At 38.0% G+C, this 24,211-nt stretch overlaps 1 protein-coding gene and 1 pseudogene across 50 annotated transcripts in view; both read right to left on the bottom strand.

Moving 5' to 3' along the window:
- Positions 1 to 24,211, bottom strand: part of ANK2 (ankyrin 2) — a 619,163-nt gene that overhangs the window by 157,430 nt on the left and 437,522 nt on the right. For all 50 annotated transcript variants that reach the window (XM_070609318.1, XM_070609330.1, XM_070609316.1 and 47 more), the window contains 2 exons: positions 12,941 to 13,039; positions 10,064 to 10,162 (listed from right to left, as the gene is read on the bottom strand). In XM_070609318.1, the coding sequence (XP_070465419.1) occupies positions 10,064 to 10,162; positions 12,941 to 13,039 (198 nt within the window). The remainder of the gene's footprint in view (positions 1 to 10,063; positions 10,163 to 12,940; positions 13,040 to 24,211) is intronic.
- On the bottom strand, positions 19,100 to 20,930 carry LOC139078936 (RNA-binding protein 42 pseudogene; annotated as a pseudogene).

The following is a 24,211-nucleotide window of genomic DNA, read 5'->3' on the forward strand; positions in this document are numbered from 1 at the left end:
CTCTTTTTCATCCATTAAGTTCCCAGTTTCTTTCGCTGGTCTTCACACTGCTCTGCTCTCCTTTCCAATATTCTTGACTTGCAAATGCTAACTTAGATTGTCTTGCACTGCTATTCTTAAGAATCAATAAATATAATAAACAGGGAGGGAAAGTAATTCAGGACCTAAGGAATCAAAAACAACTGAACCAGTGCTTCCCACATAGATAGTAAAACAGCCTTCCCACGCCCATGCCCGTGAAGCTGACAACAAAAATAACAAAAATAACAACAGAAACTAACATAGAGTGCTTGCTGTGTGCCAAGGATTGTGCTCAGTATTTCCTTCAATCCTCACAATAACCCTAAACTTTATGTACTGTATCTACTCCTGTCTTACAGATGAGTAATCCAGGCACAGAGATGATAAGTCCCTTGCCCAAAGTCACAAGGCTAGTGGGTGGGTGATGGAGGTAGGATTCAGGATTCTAGGTTATCTGATTCTGGAGTCTGGCTCTCAACTCTGCTAAACCCAAGCCAGTCCAAGGTTAACTCAACGCTTTATTTCACGGTCTTGATTGGCTTTCATTCTAATTCTTCCAGGCTTGCTATTTTTCACTCACTTTACATTAAGGACTCAGAGACCTCTGGAGAATTACTATAACTTTTTCAATTTTTTTTTTTTGCCATATGTCCCAAATTTTCTTCATCACCTTATTTTCTTCAATACAAAAAACTTCCCATAAATAAAGTCATCCCATTTGTGACAACATAGATGGACCTTGAGGGTATTATGTTAAGCAAAATAAGCCAGAGAGAGAAAGACAAACACCATATGATTTCACTCATATGTGGAAAATAAACAAATACATGGATAAGGAAAACAGATTAGTGGTTACCAGAGGGGAAGAGGGGTGGGAGAAAGGCGAAAGAAGTAAAGGGTCACATATGTACAGTGACAGATAAAAACTAGACCACTCATGGTGAGCATGATGCAGTCTACACAGAAACTGATATACAACGATATACACCTTAAATTACACAGTGTTGTAAACCAATATGACCTCAATGAAATAATTTAAAAAATAACGAAATAAAAACTTTCCCTGCATCCTAGACCCTCTCCCACCTCTCCCAGGCTTCACTGCTTTGGCAGCCGCATTCAAGTCTAATGCTTCAACAACCAGTTACGCTGGATGACCCATAAATGTCTTCATTTCGTTCCAGAATTCTTCCGCAAGCTCTAGACCTGTAGCTTAAACGTCCCAATAAAATCTCCTCTTAGATGTCTAACAAGTACTTAAAATGCGACCCATGATCTCCACTCTCCTTTTCACCCAAAAAAAAAAAACCCCAAAACAAAACCCTGTCCTCATCCAGTGTTCTATCAGTGGACTGCATCACCATCTATACTGACAGTTAAGAGAAATCCAGAAGTCATCCTGTCACCTCTTCCTCACCTCCCATAGGCTATCAGTACCCAGTGCTCAGAAAGAGTTCCTACCTCTCTGTCAGAGCAGTCCCCTTTTCTCCAGCACACAAACCACCAGCTCTCCATGCTAAGCTAATATCACCTGTTGTCTAGAGTCAGCCACTGCAATTGTCTCCCAATAGTTTGCTTTGCATCCGCCCTGGCTTCCCTCCAAGTTGTTCTCCAAACTGCACCAGGGCAACCTTCTCCACATCCAAATCTTATCTCGTTCTACCTCCCACCTCCACCTCATATTAGGCTTAGGATAAACATCTTAAAACGAAAGCATTAACGTGGCTCACAGAGTCCTACAGGATCTGACTTCCTCTGTCAGGCCTCATATCTACCACATTTCCCCTTAATGTTTCAGCTCCCAGATGTCCTCAGGCTCCTGCGGGTACTATTTCATTTTCCTGTAGCACACTGCATCTCTTCTTACCCTGATTTTCATCTCAGTTCCTGTCTTCAAGAGAACAGTTCACTGGAGGGCATTACGCTCAGTGAAATAAACCAGAGGGAGAAAAACAAATACCGCATGGTATCACTTATACGTGAAATCTAAAAAAAAAAAAAATCGAACTCATAGAAACAAAGGGTAGAAAAGTGGTTGCCAGGGGCGGTGGGGGGTGGTACGTGGGGGAAATAGGGAGAGATTGGTCAAAGGGTACAAAGATTCAGCTATAAGATGAATAAGGTCTGAGGATTTAATGTATAAGACAGTGAGTATAGCTGATAACACTGTGTGGAATAATTGAAAATTGCTAAGAGAGTAGAACCTAAATGTTTTCACCAAAAAAGAAAGCAATATGTGAGGTGACGGATGTGTTAATTAATGTGACGGGGGGAGTCCTTTCACAACAGATACATACGTCAAATCATCACGATGTACACTTTAAATATCTTACAATTTTATTTGTCAATTATACCTCAATAAAGCTGGAAAAGGTAAATTAAAAAAATTAAATTATGAGTTAGAAGAAAGAGAGCAGTTCAGTTGTCACTTGCTCAGGCCTCCCCCCTCCCCGCATCGTTTTATCTCTAGCAGACATTAGAGAACACACATTGAATACCAGAGACCTGCTGAGGAGGGGAGGGTGGTGGGGGTGATTACTTCCAATAATTTTCTATTGGCAAGTTTTATTTAGCGTCATGTTTTCCCATTTTTGTTTCGTTTTGCGATCTTTGTCTCGAAGGGTCTTCCTGATGGGTTCATCCAGGGTCTCAGTGGCTGTGGAGTGTACACACTGTGCTGTGAGAGCTGAGGTAACCACTTTAACCATTTACTGCCACAGAAGCTTATCTTCCACTTTAACTCAGAAGGAGAGGAAAAGGAGGGTCTTCTGTATGAAATTTGAACTGTATTTCTACTAAGAGAAATTTAGAGCTATCGTTGCCATTTTTCTCTTCTCCCTATAAGTCGCATCTTACTCCAAATTTCGTTCCCTTAAAATGCAATAATATTGGACTTGGGTAGGCTTATGAAATGATAAATAAATGGGGGATCTACCAAAGATTTAGATTTGATGATGTTTATGCCTTAATTCATTCAAGTTTCAGAAAAAGTGACAACTAGCATTCTGTCTTTCCATACCACCTGTCCCCAGATAAATGAGCATAAAGTCAAAATATAAATATATTAATTTTATCTCAAAAATTGAAAAAATTACTTTATTGAAGACATTATCATGTCTTTTCAGAAATTCTGTGTACATATTTAGCAGACTAGTAATTTTGTGTGTGTGTGAGAGGAAGATCAGCTATGAGCTAACATCTGTGGCCAATTTTCCTCTTTTTCTTGAGGAAGAGTGACCCTGAGCTAACATCTATGCCAATCTTCCCCTATTTTGTATATGGGATGCTGCCACAGCATGGCTTAAGGAGTGGTATGTAGGTCCGCACCCAGGATCTGAACCTGAAAACCCTGGGCAACCAAAGCAGAGCACGCGAATTCAACCACACCACCAGGCTGGCCCTGCAGACTGGTAATTTTAATGCTGGAATTCTACTGGGATGTGAGACAATAATTCCATCCTATGCAAAATTTTAAAGACATCAATTCTCATCATTTCTTTAAGCATATCAAAGAATGGAGAATTGGAGAAAGCATACTTCCTTTAACTTGGAATGCTGAGGAACACAGATGTTCCTACAAACTTGTACTCACCCAATAAGCTGATTTTCAGAGTCAAAAAGACAACACAAGTATTCTGACTTCTTTCTTATGCCTGGACAGATGAAAGTACGTGCCTTCATCTTAACATCAGAGAATTTGTGTTACGATAGTAATTTTCCCAATTGAAAAAATCAAGAACCTTACTAAGAAAGAACCATACGTGTATATTTGGAGAAAAAAAAAAGCTGAAAACAAAACCTTTTTTTGAAATCTGTGATCACGGATTCCATTTTATACACTTTGTGTGTGTGTGACAGAACAGAATGTTCCATTATGAGTTTTTGTTTCGAGAGCCAAGGATGGCTCTATGGCCATATGGAAGCAATTCAGTGTAATGGGCATGCTGGCCAACTGTGTAGGCTTTCTTCCTCTTCACAGCCCAATTCAAATTATTTGTGACAATGGGTAAGGGCCAATGAAGAAAAAGCTATTGGATGCTACACCTGAAAAGACATTTATCCTTGCATATGGAGGGTATATGCACCTCTAAAATTCTGGGGTGTAATCAATGGTCATGAAATCTTGCAACTGTTGTTAATGGTCACAGTCTGAAACTGTGAAAGCTAATAAAATAACAGCCTAAATATGCTTGTGTTAAAAAGAGGAAAGTCTTCTTTTGGAATGAAATTTCCAGGATTGAAAGAACAAATGTCACCAACTAATTGCCCTGAGGAACTCAAGGGTGGGTTTGGAAGCATTTAACTGTTTAAGAGATGCAATCACCAATCACCCTGAACCAGACTAAGCCCCACCACAAGGGCGAGGTCTATGACCTTGGCCTTATATTTAATGCTAAGATCTCCTCTCCAGGAGGAGCATAGGCCTTATTACCATAACCTACAGTGTCTGTGGAAACATGTTTTCCATCTGAGCCTGCACCAGCGAACATCCACCTCTCCCTTTTGACTATTCATTCCCCATCCAAAATAAAAAGTCCTTGCTTCCCTTTGTTCAGGGACACCATGACTTTGGAAATGACTCCACGTGGCCTCCTATTTGCTGCAAATATACCCTACTTTGTGTAACAACTGTTTCCAGTGGAGAGTCTGATTTAACTCACCAGGAGGAAAACACACTTTGGTTTCAGTAACACAAAGAGTAGTGAGCACAAAACAGGCAAAAGGAGTCAAGAAAAACAGAAATAAATTTTCAGTAAAACATCAAGACTACCAAATCAGAGTATCTTATTTGGACTTAACCATTAAAATAAGATGAAAAGAAAAAATTCTTTCTGGAGTCCTCATAAAAGGAGTGAAACACAAGAAATTCCAAGAAAAAGTAAAACAGCGTAGACATAGATAAGAAAAATGAATCAAAAAAGACATGACAAACCACAGCTCAGAAAGCGTATTTAAGTCTTCCATGTGTTAAAAATTGTGTTTGGTGAAAGAACACTCTTAAGAGAATGGATGGCTGAGTGAAAAAGTCCCGACTACGGATGAGGCGTCACAGTGTACGTGAATCCCTTCACCTGGTAGTTGCCTACCTTTTACAGAACGCTCTTAGTTATTTCCACCATCTGAGCACTAGACCAGGAGTGAATGGATGGCGTCTGAACCAGGGACCCGGCTCTTGTGGAAGGTAAGTAGGGTCTTGGACCTCCCTAGTGGAGGCAGAAGGTGTAGAAACAGCTTTACGGGAAATAGTGAACTATACTGAGGATTATTGGAAGGTATGTTATTAAGGTATCCATACCAAACGGCCATGGGTTTGTGGCTCCATCACTAATTTGTTAGGAGATCTTGGTTTTCCTACGTGCCTCCGTTTTCCCCATATCCAAAATGAGAATAACCATCGCTGATTCACATCATCGTAAAGATAAAATGAGATTAAATAACACATGAAAATACACTGTAAGAGTGTGAGTGCAACATATCACTATTTGGCTGTACCTTTGTGGCATCTGGAATCTATTTCAACCCAGACTCAGCTCCCCAGACACATACTTCTTAAACAGGCTCATGGGAGCTTCTAGCCCATCCTTTCTTCTAATGAAATCACATTTTTCTTTCTCTATCAGGGAACTCAACCATCACAGGCTCCACTGCACAAGGTGGAAGATAGTGAGAAAGCCACAGCTGACCAGTTGTCCTGGCCCACGCACCACAGTTTCACCTAGTTTCTGCTGCACAGAGATTTTATCTATTCTGGGATCCATTTTGCTTTTTTTTTTTTTTTAATTGTAGTAAAGTATACATAACAGAAACCAGTTTGCTTTATAAAAACAAAAACCAGATATTTTTAAGGTACCCTTGCTTTATTTAAAATCATTCTGATTTTAATAATTTTATATAAGGAGAATATAATAAAGATCTAAAGGAAAAACTTTCTTAGATGAGGAACAAAAAGTCACATTTTTGTAGAGAAAATTAAAGGGGAGACATTCCTCAGGCCTGATTTCCTTGGCAGTGACAGCAAAATCTATTCACGTCTTGAACATTTCACAGAGCTATCGCACCTTGAACCTTCTGCACGGATTCTACTTCAGGAGAATCCACTTATTTGGACCTTAATATGGTTTTGGGCCAGAAGAAAAAGGAATTTTTAAAATTATTCTCCAAGGTCTGTAGTGAAGGTAGAACTGATGTGGGAACTGTGAGGAGCAGTTTTGCCTGGGGATGCAGATTATGAGCGAGTAAGTGAAATATCATTGTTTGTTTGTCATCGATAATGACAGAGTAAATGAAGATCAAAAGAGACAAGGCACACAATGCGCTGGAGACAGTGCCCGGCAGTCAGTATTATTATTTGTACTATTATTAATATTAACACCCACTGTTAGGAATGACAGGAATACATAACAAAGCTAATTCTTACAAATGAAGATCATACGTGCACATGTTTAGCCTCCGATCATATACGCACAAGGCTTTATGCCAAATCCCAAGACTATAAAGAAATGTGAGAAGAATGACCTGCTCTCCAGAAGTTAAAGACTTTGCAGAAATTGTAGATATACACTGAAAAAACAAACCTGAGATGGCTAAATTTCAACAGGCAAAAAGTGCTACAAGAATTTAAGGGAACTCATTTCTCTAAGAATATTTTTAATACTTTTTCAAAGTCTAATTTCTTTGATAATATGTAACTGGGACAATTTTTTAAAAGTCATCTCTCTGAGTCTCGTAGCTTTAAAGGTTATAAAAGTGACCAAAAAATGCCCGTACAGATAGCCAGAGCGCATCCCAGCAAGACTCATGGAAGACTGTTTGGAGGATGTTAAATGCCTAATAAGGATTTCCTGAAAGTATCTCTGTTTTCAGAAAGCAAGCAACCATCATCGAGGCAAATAGCATTCCTTAGATCACTCTAATTTGACTTCCAGCCCCATTATTCCATCAAAACAGCTTTCACTGAGGTCTTGATGAGATCCCCATGCCACTGAATCCAGGAGAGCCAAGAATCAAGCCGGAGAGACACAAGGTCAGGGCAATACTTAAAATCACACTGAGAACTGGCTGGGTGGGGCCCTCACTGCTACCACTGCTGAGCACAGAAACTTCAACGTTTGTTGACTGTTAACATATCAACCACATAATTCTATTTAAAATACTTAAATAGCTCCTGCTGGTGTTCTACAATTCTTCATGAAATAAGCACACTGCCTACCGAAATTGGCACTGTCATGTGAAGGTAAGCCTCCCGTGGATCTCGCAGTTTCTGTAGAGAATGCAGAAGAATCCACAGATGTGTACCTCTCCAGAACCTATGAGCCTGTAAATGTTGACTGAATGCTTATCCCTTCGAGCTTTCCAGAGAGTTTCTTACTTTCTTAATTCAACAAAAGCCTTAATGGTCCATTTCCAAATAACCCAGAAGCCTTCCAAAAGCAAAGTACTATGCAGCCACCAACGTTCCTGTAATAACAGACTATTCTGTACTTACCTTGCATTATGTTCTTAAAAAGATGCAGAAGGTATAATTTGAGTACAAAATTCAAAATCTATGTTGTGCATTTGGGATTCCTATGCTCTTTTTCTGGTTCTGAAAAGGAAGTGACAGTCCAACCATCATGAGCATGGCTCTTATCCATTCACCTGAGTCCACTGTTGTCACATAAGAAATCTGTATCTTAAACAGGACAGGGCCGACGAGAATCATTTATGCAGAAGGACTCATATCTACCCTCAACAGCCCTTAAAATCATGCCTTTGGAATTTACTTATACACAGAAGCAAAATTGTCAACCTGTTTTATATAAATTCCTGTATTTTAATCCTAATCATTAAATTATAAAATATCCTAAGTAATAATAATTTTTGTTAATTGGTAATGATGGCTACCTAAATTCAATATAGCAAAAAAAAGTCACTCTAAAACTTTCTCACAATATAAAAATCAGTTTGAAGCTATTTGTCAGGATTTCCTATAATGTAAATCTTAAATTGAGCTAATTGAATATAGTGCAGATAAAGATTATTTTAATCTCTTAATGATAATATAAATCTTCCTTTAAGACCTGTTATAATCTGGCATGATTATGACTATAAAGAACAGGCTCATTGACTCTGAAAGCAAATTACTGATTAAACGGTTTTAGCTGGTTCTCCTTGAAAAGTCTCCAAAGCATATAAGTTTCCAACAATCACTGTAATGACCGATGTAACTTTTAACAAGCATTTACCTTGCAGCATCTGCTACCTGTCAACTTTTATGAAATCACTATGTTCAACCAGTCAGTTGAAAAAAGTAACCAAGTTCTTTTTATAGATATTAATAGCACCAACGTATAGGTGAACTTCCCATCAAAAGGAACCTCCCGTGGGCAATTGAACTTGACCAGGCTCTCATTTCCATGCTTCTTAAGTACATAAACTATTGACTCATGCATGTAGTTGAATCTATATTTAGTGAATCTTACTACAATATTCTTATGCCAAATTTTCTCTTACATTCTCCAAAGCAGTGGTTCTCAAAGTGCGGTCCCTGGGCCAGCAGTATCAGCATTATCTGAGAACTTGTGAGAAATGAAAATTCTCAGGTCCTACCCCAGAACTGAACCAGAAATTCTGGGGTGGGGCCCAGAAGCACGTGTTTCAACAAGCCCTGCAGGTGATTACAATGCAAGCTAAAGTTTGAGCACCTCTGCTCTGCAGCGAAAAGATGTTCTCTTGCTATAAAGAAAAGTTTTTATCCCTTACTTTGGGGCAGTAGATTTTGTAGAGTCCTGTGTCTCCAAGCCCAAGATACCATCATACTTTATAGAATAAACAGGAGTTCTTTACAGATGGTACCAATTTTTTTAAAAATTTCATTTAATAAAGACTTTAGAATATGGCATATTCTTGATAAATGTGAAAATATTGATATGTATTTAACTAAAAATTTGTGTTGTAAGGGAAAAATGTGGTTATTTAAAACAGTATGATATTACAGATAAAAATGGATAATGTCTTGTCTGTTATAATTTCAACAGATTCTTCCCTATAATCAAAGTCAAAGAAAATACGGCTGATTCCAACCTTTGTCCTTAAGTATTTTATGGGTCCAGAACTCAGAGCTTGTGCCATTTCCACAACTAGAGCTGTGTCCTCATGACAAATGAATGAACAAAGTAGGTAACAGATATTCCTATATAAAGAACTTCAAGGGCAAACTGGTGAGGTTATCCCAACAAATGCATTGAGAAGGACTGGTTTATTTTCCCAATAACCCCCATGGTGTGGTCTGTGTTATCAGAAAGGCTAAAAACCTTAAAAAGTAGAGAAAATAAATGGAGTTGATTATAAAGATAGGCACCTCAATTTCTACACAAATGCATACTAGATACTAAGAGTAAAGCTTTGGGCAAAACAATATTTTCCCTCTTTTCCACCAGAAAAAAAAAATAGGGATCAAGTTTAGGGTATGATGTATTTTGATTATTCTTTTAAAATTTTTCTTAATTTCATTTTAATAACATGCATTTCCTACCTTATATAATTGTTATTCCATGCATCACAAGGCTGTGGGTCTCGAATTTTCCCGTTTCCCTTTGGGGTTTTGTAAAGCCCACATTTAGAGTGTGAAGTAACCAAGGTAGTGTGATTCCCACTTTACAGCAGATTTCCCACTGGAATGCTAATCTTTTGAGAATTTTTAAAATTTAAGGAAAGAAAATACTTTTATAGAGCAACACAGAACTTGCATGAATAATTCATATTTCACAGATGTCACTGTCATTCTGGATAAAACACTTTATATTCTTTTTTAATGCACTTCAAGACAATGATAGACTGTGCACTTGTCAAAGTTTCAGTTATCTTAAGAGGGAGGTCATGATGCATCAAAAAAATGAGAAACGTCATAGCCTGAGTTCATAAAATAATTTGGCTGAAATAAATAACAGCAGTACTTATACTAAATTTATCTACCCAACTGCTGACAAAACCCATTAAATCAACTTCACAAAGCTGTTCTAATTGAAATTTATTTACGTTAGAGGAAATCCGAGTGTAATACCTGAGACTGTGCATTGATATTGGCTCCTTCCTTAACCAGAACTTTGACAACTTCTGCTTGTCCAGCCAAAGACGCAATGTGAAGAGCAGTATTTCCCTTCTGTTTTGGAGAAACAAAGTAGAAAATGTTAGGTTTCCAAATTTTGTAGAAATTAAAAGGTACAGGCATTTTCAATTTTGCTGATTCTTTCAACTGGTTAAAACTTATCATTCTATCAAAACAGTAGCCCACCTTGGGAAGGGATAATTTTTTATGGTTAAAACCCATATAGTGTCTTTCTTTTCTATCCTTCACAATTCCAGTGTAGTGTTAAGAACATTCAAAGACTGAGTTCTCATTGAATCAAATAATTTGGGATGTGTGTGCATGAGTGTGTGTGTGACAATATCACCATTCATGTGATTTAACCAACAACTAAACAGTCCCATCCCAAGGTAAAGTTAACTAAAAAAAAACAACTTTACTGAACCATTGAGCTCATACCACCTTGCGGAGAAACCTACAGATTTTAAGTGGTAGAGAAACTGACTTAACTCACAGTTGTATTTCCAGCCACTAGAGCACATGGTTGTTCAAAATATTTGGGGAATGAAATACTACATTTTACAGAAACTATAACGTTACTGATGATTTCTACCATATGCTATATCAAAATTTACCATCCACAGGACCAAACATAAATGAAAAATAATTTAAACTTTTCATGAAAAGAAAATATAGATGAAAAGAAAATATAGAAAAAAAGAAAATTATGATGTGACTAAAATAAATAAAAGGAAAAAATGCAAAAAACAGAAATCTGTAGATTCAGAGCCATAAATCATGGACACTAGTTCTCTTTCTGTCACCAACTCACTATGGGGCCTTCAGCCACTCACTTCCTATTTTGAGGGCTCAGCTGCCTTCTTTTTAAATGAGATTTTTTTCCAGATCTAAAATTCTACAATTGTAATCTATGATGTAAAGTGAATCTATATTTCAAAATATCAATAGAGTTTAAAGGAAAGGAAATGATAAACAAGCAACCAAAAAGTAGTTGGTTTAATGAATATATTATACTAATTTGGGCAACTCAGAGGAAGCAAATAATTTGATACACATTCAAACTGATATTCTTTAAATATTCTTTTAACATTTATTTGACGTGTCCAAGAGAAATGTTAATAAAAGTGTTCATTCTGGTATTACTCATGGCTGAGACTAGCAAAGAAAAATTTATTTACCCTTTCCATACTTCTCATTTCTCATTTAGTATTGAGACAACGTTTTCCTTTGATGGTTCACAGGCATTAAGCTACATACATTCATACTCTCGGTTTGTACATTCAATCTAGAGGTTCTAGAGAAATAGCAACTTTTCATAAACTTTTTGGGTTATGACATACAATATGAGGGTTTAAATGTTTTGATACATTTGAGATTACCAAGAGAATTTCTTCAGTTGTAAAACAGAGCCCAGTTCAACATAATCATATATGCAAATATTTTAATCTATTGATTTCAAAATATTTTAAAATAATGATTTATCAACAAAATAAATGCACATACACACACACACACATTTGAAATGAAGTAGGAGACACAGAAATTTAAAATACAAGGCCAAGGGTCTGGCCTGGGATGTAGTGGTTAAGTTTGCACACTCTGCTTAGGCGGCCTGGGATTTTCAATACAGATCCCGGGAGTGGACCTACACACCACTCATCAAGCCATGCTGTGGCGGTGTCCCACATACAACGTAGAGGAAGACTGGCACAGATGTCAGCTCAGCAACAATCTTCCTCACCAAAGAAAAATGTTCATTCTCTTTTTATGTTCAAAGTAAGGAATTTATTGCATATCATGAACTTACATTTTGACTTCTTTGGAATTGCCAGAGAATTTTTGTTTGTTTTTGTTTTTAAATTTCCACTAGAATTGCTGTATACTACACTATACTGTAAGCAGGGCCAGTCCACATTTTGGCAATTATGCATGAGGTATTGGAAATCCAGGTTAACTGGCCATATTCTTAATTTATTCCAGTACTCTTTTTTCTTTCCTGCTTAGACTAAAGCCCCAGCTGGGGGCTGGAGTGCCTGTCACCTCTCTCTGCATCTCCCACAACCATATTATCACCCTCAGCCCTGGTCAGCAAGCTTGATTCTGACTGGCTGCCAGTTTTTTTTTTCAAATTAAAATTTCACCTTCTAAAGACAAAGACTTGTCACCATTGATGATATGTTTTAAAACATCTGTTGTTTCTGAAATGACTCCCCAAAGATGAGATTCAAATATATTTTAGCAAAAGCATTATCAACAAGGAAGCAACGGTTTCTAGTATACTGACCATCTTGTACATTTCTTTAAAAATGAGTCCAATTTCTTTACAAACCAAGTACAGTGACAAAAATCTAATTTTCCTTTAATTCAATCCATGATCTAAAAAATCTCTTTTCCACTAGAGTATAAAGGATTCTGTATATTCCTTTACCAACTTAAATGAATATATTAAAAGATATAACAATTTAATTAAAGCATGAAAATTACTTGCTCATTTCCACTGAGAAGCTTATTACATCAATTTATTTTTAAAATTGAATTAACTTTAGGAAAACAGGTGCTATCGTTTAAGGAGAATTATATTAATCTAGTCTCTATGTGAATCAAAGGAAAAAAGAAAATATTATACAGAATTCTTCAGTCTCATATCTGAGAAATCTCTAAATGAAACAATTCAAACTCTAAAAAGTTTAATGGAACGGGTTTCAATTTCAGTTCTGTATTGTTAAGAATCTTGGTGTTCCAGCAAACCTCTGAAATGTATAACCAGGGAAAAGAAACTTTAAATGATTTCTTCTTTTCCAGGGAAAAAAATTCTACCAGCACGAACCTTACCTTCGTGGCAGAATCCACGGAGGATCCTCTCCCCAGCAGCTCCTGCACCAGCCCCACGTGGCCCTCTTTGGCAGCCAGATGGAGCGCATTGAGTCCATTCTGAGGAGAGACAAACAAGGCCTCAGAAGTGGAGTAGCAATGAGAGAGACAGTTGCTCACCTAAGGCTAGCATATAACCGCGAGAACAGACAGACTCTGATCTCCTCATTGTTCTTTCTTTTTGTATAAGCTTGATGCTATTAAGTTCAATTCAGAGAGGCAAAGAGGTAAATATTCATCAGAAATGTGGTTTTGGCAACTTCATTCAACAAACTTTTTTTTTTAACTAAGAAACATCTAAATAGTTTTCTAATGAGAGAAAAAAAGAGCAACTCTATATTATTTATTGTGCTAGCCAGAAACAAAATTCTGTCCAGTTTCTAGACCATAGAGAGCTTTAAATCAATTTTTTAACAAATGGAAGAGAAATGTCCTTTTCATAAAAAGTGATTAAAAAGCCATAGGACAATTTCTAAAACAACATAACTTTGCAATGATAATACTATACTTAAAGGACATTTAGCATTATGTCACTAATTTGTCTTGAGATTATTTTTCAAAAATTTAAAATTTATCTTACAATCTCCGATAGTACTATAATATCTGGTTCCCATCTAGCTAAATTCCTAAAAAATTAATTACTCACCATAGCGTTGAAAAAACTCATTGAAAATTTCACTAAACATGATATCTACACATATTATACTGACATAAAGTTTGAAGGCAGATCTTGCCCTAAATACAAGGAGAACCAAATGCAGATGCAAGTTGCTATATGGTAAGTTTCCTGTTTGCGGTCATTGAACATCTTATATTTAATGATTTTCTTATGGAAAGTATTCAGGCTTTTATATTTGACTCAAAAATAAAGCATGGTGCCGGCCCGGTAGCACAGCAGTTAAGTTTGCACGTTCCACTTCAGCAGCCTTGGGTTTGCCTGTTTGGATCTCGGGTGTGGACATGGCACCGTTTGGCAAGCCATGCTGTGGCTGGCTTCCCACATATAAAGTAGAGGAAGATGGGCAGAGATGTTAGCTCAGGGCCAATCTTCCTCAGCAAAAAAAGGAGGATTGGCAGCAGATGTTAGCTCAGGGCTAATCTTCCTCAATAAATAAATAAAAAAATAAAGCAATATTTGTTTTTCTTCTTTGCAAAACGTGGTCCTGGTTTCTCACTAACAGACAACTTTGAGTAGGCGATACAGTTGTACTGTGAATACATGCCTGTCATGGTCTCTATATATTTACATGGTACAAAATAGTAAGAATTAAAGCACTTTTGAAATTTATTATTATATTCCTAGAAAATTTATCAAATGAATCAACAATATAGTAAAAACTTGAAAAAGATGGAATTTTATGATCCCTGGATTCTACCACTATGCAAATAATGTTAACTGTGTTAACTATACACAAATGATTCAACAACTAAAAATTATTTTCACTCCCTTTACCAGACCAAGGAAAGCATTACATTTTAAAGTTGTTTTCTGAGCTAATTATTCAACATCCACTCTCTTTGTAACAGGAAGCACTTAATTTAAATAGATGTAATCTACTTCACAAACAGTCAACTCATTCTGACAGACAGGGAAGAAAAAGCAATGTGGCCACAGGGTAGAAATTTTTAAGGAGATAATTAAGCCTGAAGATATTTAAGAGCCTTTAACTTCCCTGATAGCTTTTTATTCTATATATTCTTCAGCATGACATTTTATTGGTTTTCCTAAGTTGTTTACAGGAAGAAATCTTCAACTCTATATCATGAACGATCACTAAAATGTTTTGGGAGAGTGGATCCATTATTTCAGTCAGTAAGAATCAAATGTTCCAATCACTGGGAGTAGTCTAGATGGCCTAATATCGAAAGAATTTTGCATCTTAAGATGTTTATTGTAAGAAGTTGCCTTCCCTCTTCCTCAATTCCTACCTCTGCCTCCATCCGAGGTTTCAGAACCTGAGAGTTTGAAAAGATCTTTGAGACTGTTCAGGTCAGGGATTTACGGGTGCTCAGCCCCAGGCTGACACAGAGAATCTACTAGATAAATATTGTTGGACGAATGAAAGACTCTACAGAGAGCATAGAGGGAATATTTTGGTAAATATTACATTTGTAAATAATCAAAACTATTTAATATGTTTGAAAAAAGATTGAGTAGTCCCTACAGTTTATAAGCTTTCTGTATATCAGGATTTTTGTCCAAATGGGAATAGAGATAGCAGGTTTGGAGATATTTTTTTCCAGGTGCTTGAGGCCTGCCTGTGGAACAACTGGACTCATTTGCCCAGGAGTTGTTATCGTCTTTCTAAAATCTGATGCCATATAATTTGGTAAGCTCTAACTTGAGGGGCAAACATTTGGCTTGGTCAAATAACAGAATCTCTCCATGGATGACTCCGTGTTAACCCACTCTTTACAAAGTTCCTCTCCAAGACTGAAGAATGGGGAATCGTTTCATTTGCTCTTCTGCAAATCTATCTTTCAGTTTTTAAAAAAAGTTCCTTTTTGCTGACTTTTATATCCCACTAGAATTTTCCCAATAGATCAATTTTACTTTTTAGAAGTTATTTTATCTGATGTCAATGTTTATTTAACTTAAAAAAAAAGTTTAACCTGTAAATTAAAATCACATGTGGAGGGGACATGGAGGATGTCCCACCTTAAGTTCTCTGAAGCCCTTTAACCACCCCAAACAGAGCATGGACTAAGCCCATGGCTTCTGAGCTATAGCTAGTCGAAGGAGGAGAATGAAAAGGAAGAGAAGAAGAAAGCCTTGCCTCGATATGTGCCAGCGATTTCTCTCCTAGTTCTTTAATTTAATATTTCCCAATATCATGTCTCCCTTTCCTGTCATGGAAATATTTTACTATGCAAATCAGCAAATAATATATATCAGGGCTTTTTTGCCCCCCACTCCATCCAGTTGTTAAACATTTACCAGCAATATCACCAATATTAAAACATCAGCCATATTACAAATTTCGTAATGTGGGCAGCTTGTGGGATAAATCTATGGGGAATATTGTTTACATTTTTAATAAAGAATCAAGCATTATTAACTAATCATCAATCCATCATTGTTTAAAATGAATGCTCTAGACTGGCTTGAAAATGATCTCAACAGTACCATTCTGAATGTTACTTTCTACGAATTTAAAATAAAAGGTTTGAGAATGAAGATGTTTAAAAATGTGTAAAATTTTCTTTGATTCCATGAGTGATCAACTCTCTGAAGTTTAAAGGATTTACAATTCTCTTGCCAGCCTCCCCTCTGACAGATATTTCTCCTTTCACTCCACAGCATTAGCACCACCGAAAACTTGAACTTGCTGTAGAGCAGACTATGAGAACACTAGACTTCCGATTTTCCTATTTCAACAAATATCGACAAAAACTTTTAAAAAAATTGATGAAGGTAACAAGACAGTATCTCAAATAGAATAAAGCTTACACAATCTAAAAACTTACGGAATTCAAATATATACTTAAATTAAACAATTTCAGGAGAAGTTATCCTAAGGAGGACCCCAAGGCCAAACCTTCTTGGTTTACTCCACAGAATTTTCTTTTCATAAATTCATGAATGTTGCCAACCTCATTTTCACACACACACACACAAAAAAATTTAAATCTACAGAACAGGATAGAACATTTCCTTAATAATTGGCCAGCTTTCTTCTCAATTAATTACTAGGTTAAGTTAGAAGAATTTTACATGGAAAAAAATATCCTTTTGGGGGGCACAAAGTTCCCACTACAAATCACTGCACTATAGTTGCATTTGATTGAAAAAATCATCAAGAATAAGATTAAAATTTTCTATGTGAGGGAATAGTTCAGAAACCAAACTGCGCACAAGATATAAATGGAATTCAGGATATACATGTCTCTTCAAGATTTCTGTAACACCAGTACTACTCAAACTAGCGTGGTTATAAAGACACAGATGGTGGGTGAAATTCTACTCATAAATGCTGTTAAATTCTTAATCTGCCTTCTTTTAAAATGCAATGAGGGGGCCGGCCCCGTGGCCGAGTGGTTAAGTTCGAGCTCCACTTCGGTGGCCCAGGGTTTCGCCGGTTCCGATCCTGGACGCGGACGTGGCACCACTCATCAGGTCACCCTGAGGCGGCGTCCCACATGCCACAACTAGAAGGACCCACAACTAAAAAGAATACAACTATGTACTGGGGGAATTTGGGGGAGAAAAAGCAGAAAAAAAAAAAGAAGATTGGCAACAGTTGTTTGTTAGCTCAGGTGCCAATCTTTAAAAAAATAAAAAATACAATGCAATGAAATTGGGACTGCCATCATGTTATTGAATTCATGTCCTTCAGATGTAGGAAACAGAAGACAAGCAACTTTCTTTATGCTAATGTTTTGGTGTTGGAATTTCTAACCAAAAATAGATTTAATTAGCAGTTGAATACGTTGGGTAAGTGTCATCAGAAAAAGCAACTCAGCATCAACTGGACTTAAAACAAAAATGTTTTATCTTGTGAATATGAGCTTACATACAAATTAATTATGTTTAAAATGGAAAGTGATAAACAATCCCATTCAACAGTACAACTCAGCTAACTCCTCGAGAATATATCCTGTAGTTAACCCATTGGTGAGTTCTTCGGTCATATTTCCAAAAATCAAATTTCCCACAGGAGCCACACTATCAGTCTTTAGCTTACCGTAGTCAGTTAGTAATACTGGCCCACATTTCTAAGGATGTTTTGTTGGTGTTAGGTACTTTTCACTTTGTTGAGTGAGGGAGCAGGAAGGAGGCAGGCTTGAAGGGGTCAGACCCTTTATATTTGGGGGCAAATACAGGGCAGGTTCAAGTACTTTCTCAGTAGTGCCTCCCACACACACGGTGTCTGAGGCACACAGGCTCTTTCATATCAAAATATAAAATAGTGTCAGTTTCTGCATTTATTAGAACACTCATCATGGGGTCACTTAGTTCTGGCTGAAGAGTCTTCTGAGACAATTCATATACAACAGAAACATTAACTATTCCTTCTCCCAGATTACTATCAGGGTAGACATTCAGGTAGATCACCAGAAAGCAATGTACCTAGAGCATGTTATCTCTATTCCCTACAGAAATGGCTTCACTGAACTATGAAATATTACAATACGTTTGGTTTTACATAAGGTGGATATAAGAAATGTCCATTTGAGCAATATTTATGTCCTTGTGTCTGTCTTATATGGGTTCTCTTGGTTAACTATTGTTGAATTTAGTAACAGGAAAATGTTTAGTCACAGAGAAAGTCTCTATGCTTCTTTTTACTAACCTTTAATTTAGGAAAAATGCATAATTTAATGTGTTTCTCTTTTTCATACTTTCCAGGAAACATAGAATAAATTCAGTATCCACGGGAAATAAGTAACACGAGTCCTCTATTCCTCTCTTCTTTTTGCTTGGTTTTGCTTTTATATTGTTTGGTTTCATTTTTAATGATGTCAGAATCACAGGGCATGTGAGTGTGTATATGTACATGCTGTTCCACCAATACCTTATTGTAAACATTTTTTAGTCCTTTTGTATCTCAAAACAGCTCTATGCCACCTGCTATTCTCACTTAGTTTGATATATTCCCTACTTCAACGGATTTACAGACAGCAATTATACTTTGAACAATACGGCTGCTCACTCTAATTAGCTACTTAGAGACTCAACATAGTAACTAACACTTTGGAAAAACCTTAGAAGAAAATTTAAAATGATTTAAAAATAAAAAAAAATTTTAAGGGAAAATCTAAGAATTAATTAAACCTAAAAAATAGTAGGCTAAGCAGTGAATTAATATCCTCAGTATGCTTGGGAATAAAAAGCCATTGATGTTATTATCATTGAGTTAGAGAAGCCTGGAAATCTTTCCTTTAAAGGTTAAAGGTTAAATGTTTCTCATTTGATGCGACTGACTGAATGTGCTTTTTTTTCCTTTTTCTTTCTTTTGTTTTTCTTTCTTCCCTTCTGTTCTTCTTTCTTCTTTTTTAATACAGTATGGGCAACTGCAGGAATAATAACATGGTGTGGGGAATAATAAGAAACGCAATCTGGTCCTTGCCCTGCTGCTAACCAGAAGTGTGGCTTCTGCCAAATCACTTAACCTCTCTGTCCTCTAATGGTCTTATATACAAACAATAATAAGGATGACAATGAAAAGTGATGATGACTACGATAAAGAAATAAACATTTATGAGCACTAGTTATGTGCCAATCATTGCTTTAGCCTTTTTTTTTTTTTTTTTTGGAAATGAATGGAAATTTAATGAAACTGGTTTTGGGGAGGATGGGTGGGTGGATAGTTGGGGCTTTTCCAAAGAGAACTGTGGGGAGGAGCCAGCGCCCAGCCTGGAGGGAGCAGGAGCCTGGCCCCAGACCCCACCTCAGGCCCAATTTCCTCTCCTGCTGCTTCTCACGCACCACGTCCAGGTTCCAGTCTTTCCACAAGCTTTTGCTCAGCTTGATGGGGCGTGAGCCCATTCGTCTCACACATGGGGTGCACAGAGTCTCTGGGATCCTTAAAGATGATGAATTTAGCCCCTGGTCTTGCCCGCGCTTTTCTCAGATCCCTTTAGCCTTAAGGAAGGATGGGAAGTGGCCGAAGGTGCTGCCAAGATGCCATCGTTCACCTCATTGCCCAGATCCCCACAGAAGATCCGGAAGTCATCTGCATCCCACTCCAGCAGGCTGGGGTCCTCCCAGCTGCTCCCAGCTGCCCTGTGAATGCAGCATTTCAATTTCTCTGGCTTTCCTTTCTTCTTGTCCTCACCCAGGGGCTCTGGGACCTCGAGAGCCGTGAGGCCAGGGCAAGGAGGCCAGGACCACGGACGCAGAGACAGGAGCTCAGGGATGCACAGCAGGGGCAGTAGGCCTGGCACAGTGCTTGCAGCGGGAGGGGCAGGGACTCAGCCCAGGCCAAGGCATAGTCAGGGCCAGTGGTGGGCTGGGCCCTATGACTGCAGGGCCAGTTGGGGCACCCCTGTCGCCAAAGCCACCAGCGCACTAGCCTCCTCCAGCCCAGCTGCTGCTGCCACCACGGCCTCTTCTTTCTCTTCTAGGCCCAACCCCAGGCCTACGCCCAGCTCTCGGGGTGTAGCTGGCTCTTCCAGGGGAGGCCTGAGAGCAGCCATGGAGCCCAGGGGGACCCCAGGCCCAAGCCATTGGTGGCAGCATCATAGGTAGTCCCAAGGGGCCCAGGAAGCTGGGAAGGGGGAGGCCATCAGGGCCTGGTGAGAGGGCCACAGGGCCATAGGGCAGGAACCAGCTTCTGCAGAGGAAAGGGCAGAATCTGCTCTCTGTAGCCCTTGAGGGAGGAACGATAGACTCAGGATAGGAGCCCTCTGGGAACCACAGCTCTTCCCCGCAGGAACATGGCTTACCGAGCCCCTGCACTGTCCAGGTGACTCGGATCGCCAGGGCCAAAGCCAGCTAGGCCCACAAAGGAGGGCCACCCGCCATGCGAAGAACCACTGTGGCTGCAGCGGCTGCCGGGGCCTCCAGAGTCTGGTGCACCTGCTGGTAGGTGCTGGTCGCGAGGAGCTGCTGAGACGTGCATCGCTTCTACCATGGGGACCGTGGGGACCACAGGCGCAGCTCCTTACCGGAGCCCCTAGAACTTCCTGCTCAACCGGCGACATGTGCGCCTCCATTTCCTTCCCGCGTTCCTCGCCGCTCTTGCCCGGGATGCCGGCGCCAGGGCCCGGGAGCACGGATCCTCTGCCCCGAGAGTCCGGCGCTGGCCCGCCAGCCCCTGCTGTCGCTGCCGCAGCTTACTGAGCGGAAACCAACCAAAGCAGGCTACTACTGATAAGTCCTTGATACTGGCTTTATGTAAGTTAATGTTGATAAAACAATATGAACTTGAGTCTTACTCATTGACCTCTTATCGTGAGCAAGGTATCGATTGTGCTCATAGATCTGCAGTCCCAGGCAAGGTATCATCGTTGATTCTACAACTTTTGGAATAATGCTATTTCTATGTAATATCATTAAAATGATTAAATATACCAAGTAGTCAAAAAATAAGATCTTAACGCTACTTTGAAACAACCATGTACTCATGAATCAATTTTAAAGGGTAGAGTTATCTTTTTTGTTTAGCACTTCTATTAAATTTTTATAAGGCAGTATTATAACATTTTGTTTACAATCAGATTTTACAACAAGCTCTGTTCACCATTTCTCTTGCTGATTTCATGAGATATTTTGCCCACTGACTGCTTTTCTATGATCATGTAAATCTATTAGATGAAACCCAAGCTAAAATAGTCAATAAAAATTTTTATAGAGTCATTTGAGTATTAGTTACATTTCTGGCACACACAGAAAAGATAGAGTAGTCCATCTGGACAAGTTGAGGAAGAGATTCAAGAGGATACAGCTAAACACATAGGAAGGGTAAATGGTGGCATCAAAATCCGTCTTTCTGCATCTTAGTACAAATCCATAATCAATACATATTTATCAGTAAATCAACAAGCATTTGCTAGGTACCCACCAAGTGCTCAGCTCTAGGTACAAAGTTCTAAGGGAGAAGCAAAGGACACATGACATAGTTTCTTTCCCCAAAGTGCCCCCGAAGTATTTATTATTAAACAACCGAAAATCACCTCAGCACTAGCATGTACTTGTCTGTGATTTTTTTCAAATCTCTGGTTACTCTACTTTGCAAATCTTACAAATTAAGTTAAGGGTCCTCCAGTCCGTCTGATGCATATCAGAAAACTACAACCAGCTTATATAACTTCCTTAATTATACTAAAATGTGAACATTTGGAAGGAGGCAATTGAAATATATGTTCTTGAAAAATATTAGAAGAAAGAGATGGAGAGTGAATGGGCACATCAAAGGGCAAGAAGAAAGAAGAGAAAGTGAAAAATGGCCCCACCACCACCCCACCCCCGCTCTGCATGGGGCTTCGGTGTCAGAGAGGCCCTGGACCAGGAGCTCTTTTCAAGAGAAACTACATGCCCACATATAGATTTACAAATAAATGTGAAATACTCTTTACAGTTTTACTCTTCCATTAGCATCAATGACATTGGCAAAAGGAATCATCTCTACGATGGAGGGAAAAAATTGAAACTGAAAACAAAAACGACCTGTTTACATATTCCCATCCAAGTCCCACTCTTTATTCCCATCCATACTCTATGTGCACCTTTCCCACCTCTTTCACAGTGGCTGCTCTAAACTAAGAGTACTCACTGTGATGGACTGAAGGATTTATTTAGTTTTTATGAAGAACAGGAAAAGCAAAGTAAACAATGTGTTATCTTTGTCAGACACAATTTAACTGATTTTACCATGTCTTTGGCTGGTCTCCAAAGGTTTAATAAAGTAAATCAAACTATGGGTGACCCCGCAGGAAACTTGTTTTATTAGTGGATTATTCTTAAATCTTTAAGGCTTTCTTGTTAATTCTCAAATGATGAGTTTTTAATGAGCTATTTGCTAAGCCTTCAGCAATTTAAAAATATTTACAGTGAGGCTTGGAATTTGGTGGCTCATTGATCACGTCATAGGGAAAAGGCTTAGAATAAGAATGCTTTGATGATATCACTTTATATAGTCCACTTCTGGATTCCCATTTCAACTCATCTAGTGCCCCTCACTGGTAGCTCCCTCTTTGGCCAACGATCTTTCTCCCCTGTCTAGCTCCATCAATGTTTCTATCATGTAATCCACAAAATATAGAGAACAACATTAAATATGATAGTAAGTAAGCCTGGCAGAAGAAAGAGTTGTGAAAACTCTTCAAAATCTTACCAAGATCAAGAGGGATAAAGAGGTTATGCATACTGAGAAATAAACACTTGATGAATGAAAGAGTGAGAAACGTAATGACATAGATATCATTATTATACTTTATATTTTAGATCTATCACATCATTATATCTTACAGATAACAACACTAAAATGTTCAGAAGTCAAGTGATTTGCCTCAAAGATCCTTACCCCTAAAAAGAAGAAAAGCAAAAATTCAAACTTAGATCTATCTGATGTCCAAACTCATGCTATTTAAGATAAAATAATTAAGCTCTAAACTCATGTTTCAAACTCTAAATCATGATGCATGAGGAGGTCATAAAATCTACTTAATGGATTGCCAATCAATGTATTTCAAAACATGAAGTAGAGCAAAGAAAAACAGAATGTACTGTGGATGGTGAGTGTTGATTTTGTTTTTGGTTTATTTTGGGGGTGAAACTTTCCAAACATCCACATGCATACATGCACGTGTGTCTGTGTGTGTGTGCACACATGCTCTGAATTTCAAAATAAAATAAGGAAGTTTAAGCAGGATCTGAAACATAGGGCATCTTGGGGAAACTAGATGTCTTTTAAGACCAAGTAAGTAAAAAGCAACACTTACAAAGATCATTCTAAAAGAGGAATGATTTTTATGGTATGCTTATTTGAATTTTCTGAACTTAATAATTCCCACTTTAGACGAGTGTCGTGATGCAAATAAGAGGAGTGACAACGGGAGGAACAAGAATTCTTCATTTGAAATTGTTGGCTGCATCACTGTTAAATCATGTCCATAGCTGGGGTTCCAAGAGGGAGTGCTGACTGGTGCAGAACACACACTTTTGATGACACCTGAGCTCCCATCCTGTCTCTCACAGTAGCGACGCGAGTTAGAGCTTATTCACTAGTAAAAGGGCAAAAGTTCCCACTCTGCCCACTTTAGATAGTTATTTAAAAGAAAATAAAAAATAAAGTAGGTTTGTGCTATTTGAAAACTATAAAATAATGTACAAATGTAAGATATTGATGATTTCCTGGTTAGATGCAAGAAGTAATAAATTCATACGTTCCTAACTCTTGCCTTCTGTTTTCTGTCACTGAGATTTGGTTAAATATGATGAATTGAATTGAGCAGTTTTGAGTCTAACAAGTAATGTTTACCTGGGCTAGGGTAATTGTTAATTTATGCAGAAAAGATTTATTTTAAAAAGTATTTTGCATTCTAATAAAACCTGGGAAGCAGATGGGAACCTGGTCCATTTTAGTCATCCTTGTCAATAATTCAAAGAGCTGCTATTTTACTACTGAAAGTTTTAACTCTCCTAATTTAAATGTCACTTTCACATGGTCTCATTTCTTTGATTAAGTTAATTTTTATGAGAAATGATAGATAAATTTTTTCTTTAGTATTTGACTTAACATGTGCTAAAGCAAACATCATATGAAGCTCAAAGAAAGACAATTATTT

This window comes from Equus przewalskii, chromosome 2 (assembly GCF_037783145.1).
Source record: "Equus przewalskii isolate Varuska chromosome 2, EquPr2, whole genome shotgun sequence".
NCBI classification, from domain to species: domain Eukaryota; kingdom Metazoa; phylum Chordata; class Mammalia; order Perissodactyla; family Equidae; genus Equus; species Equus przewalskii.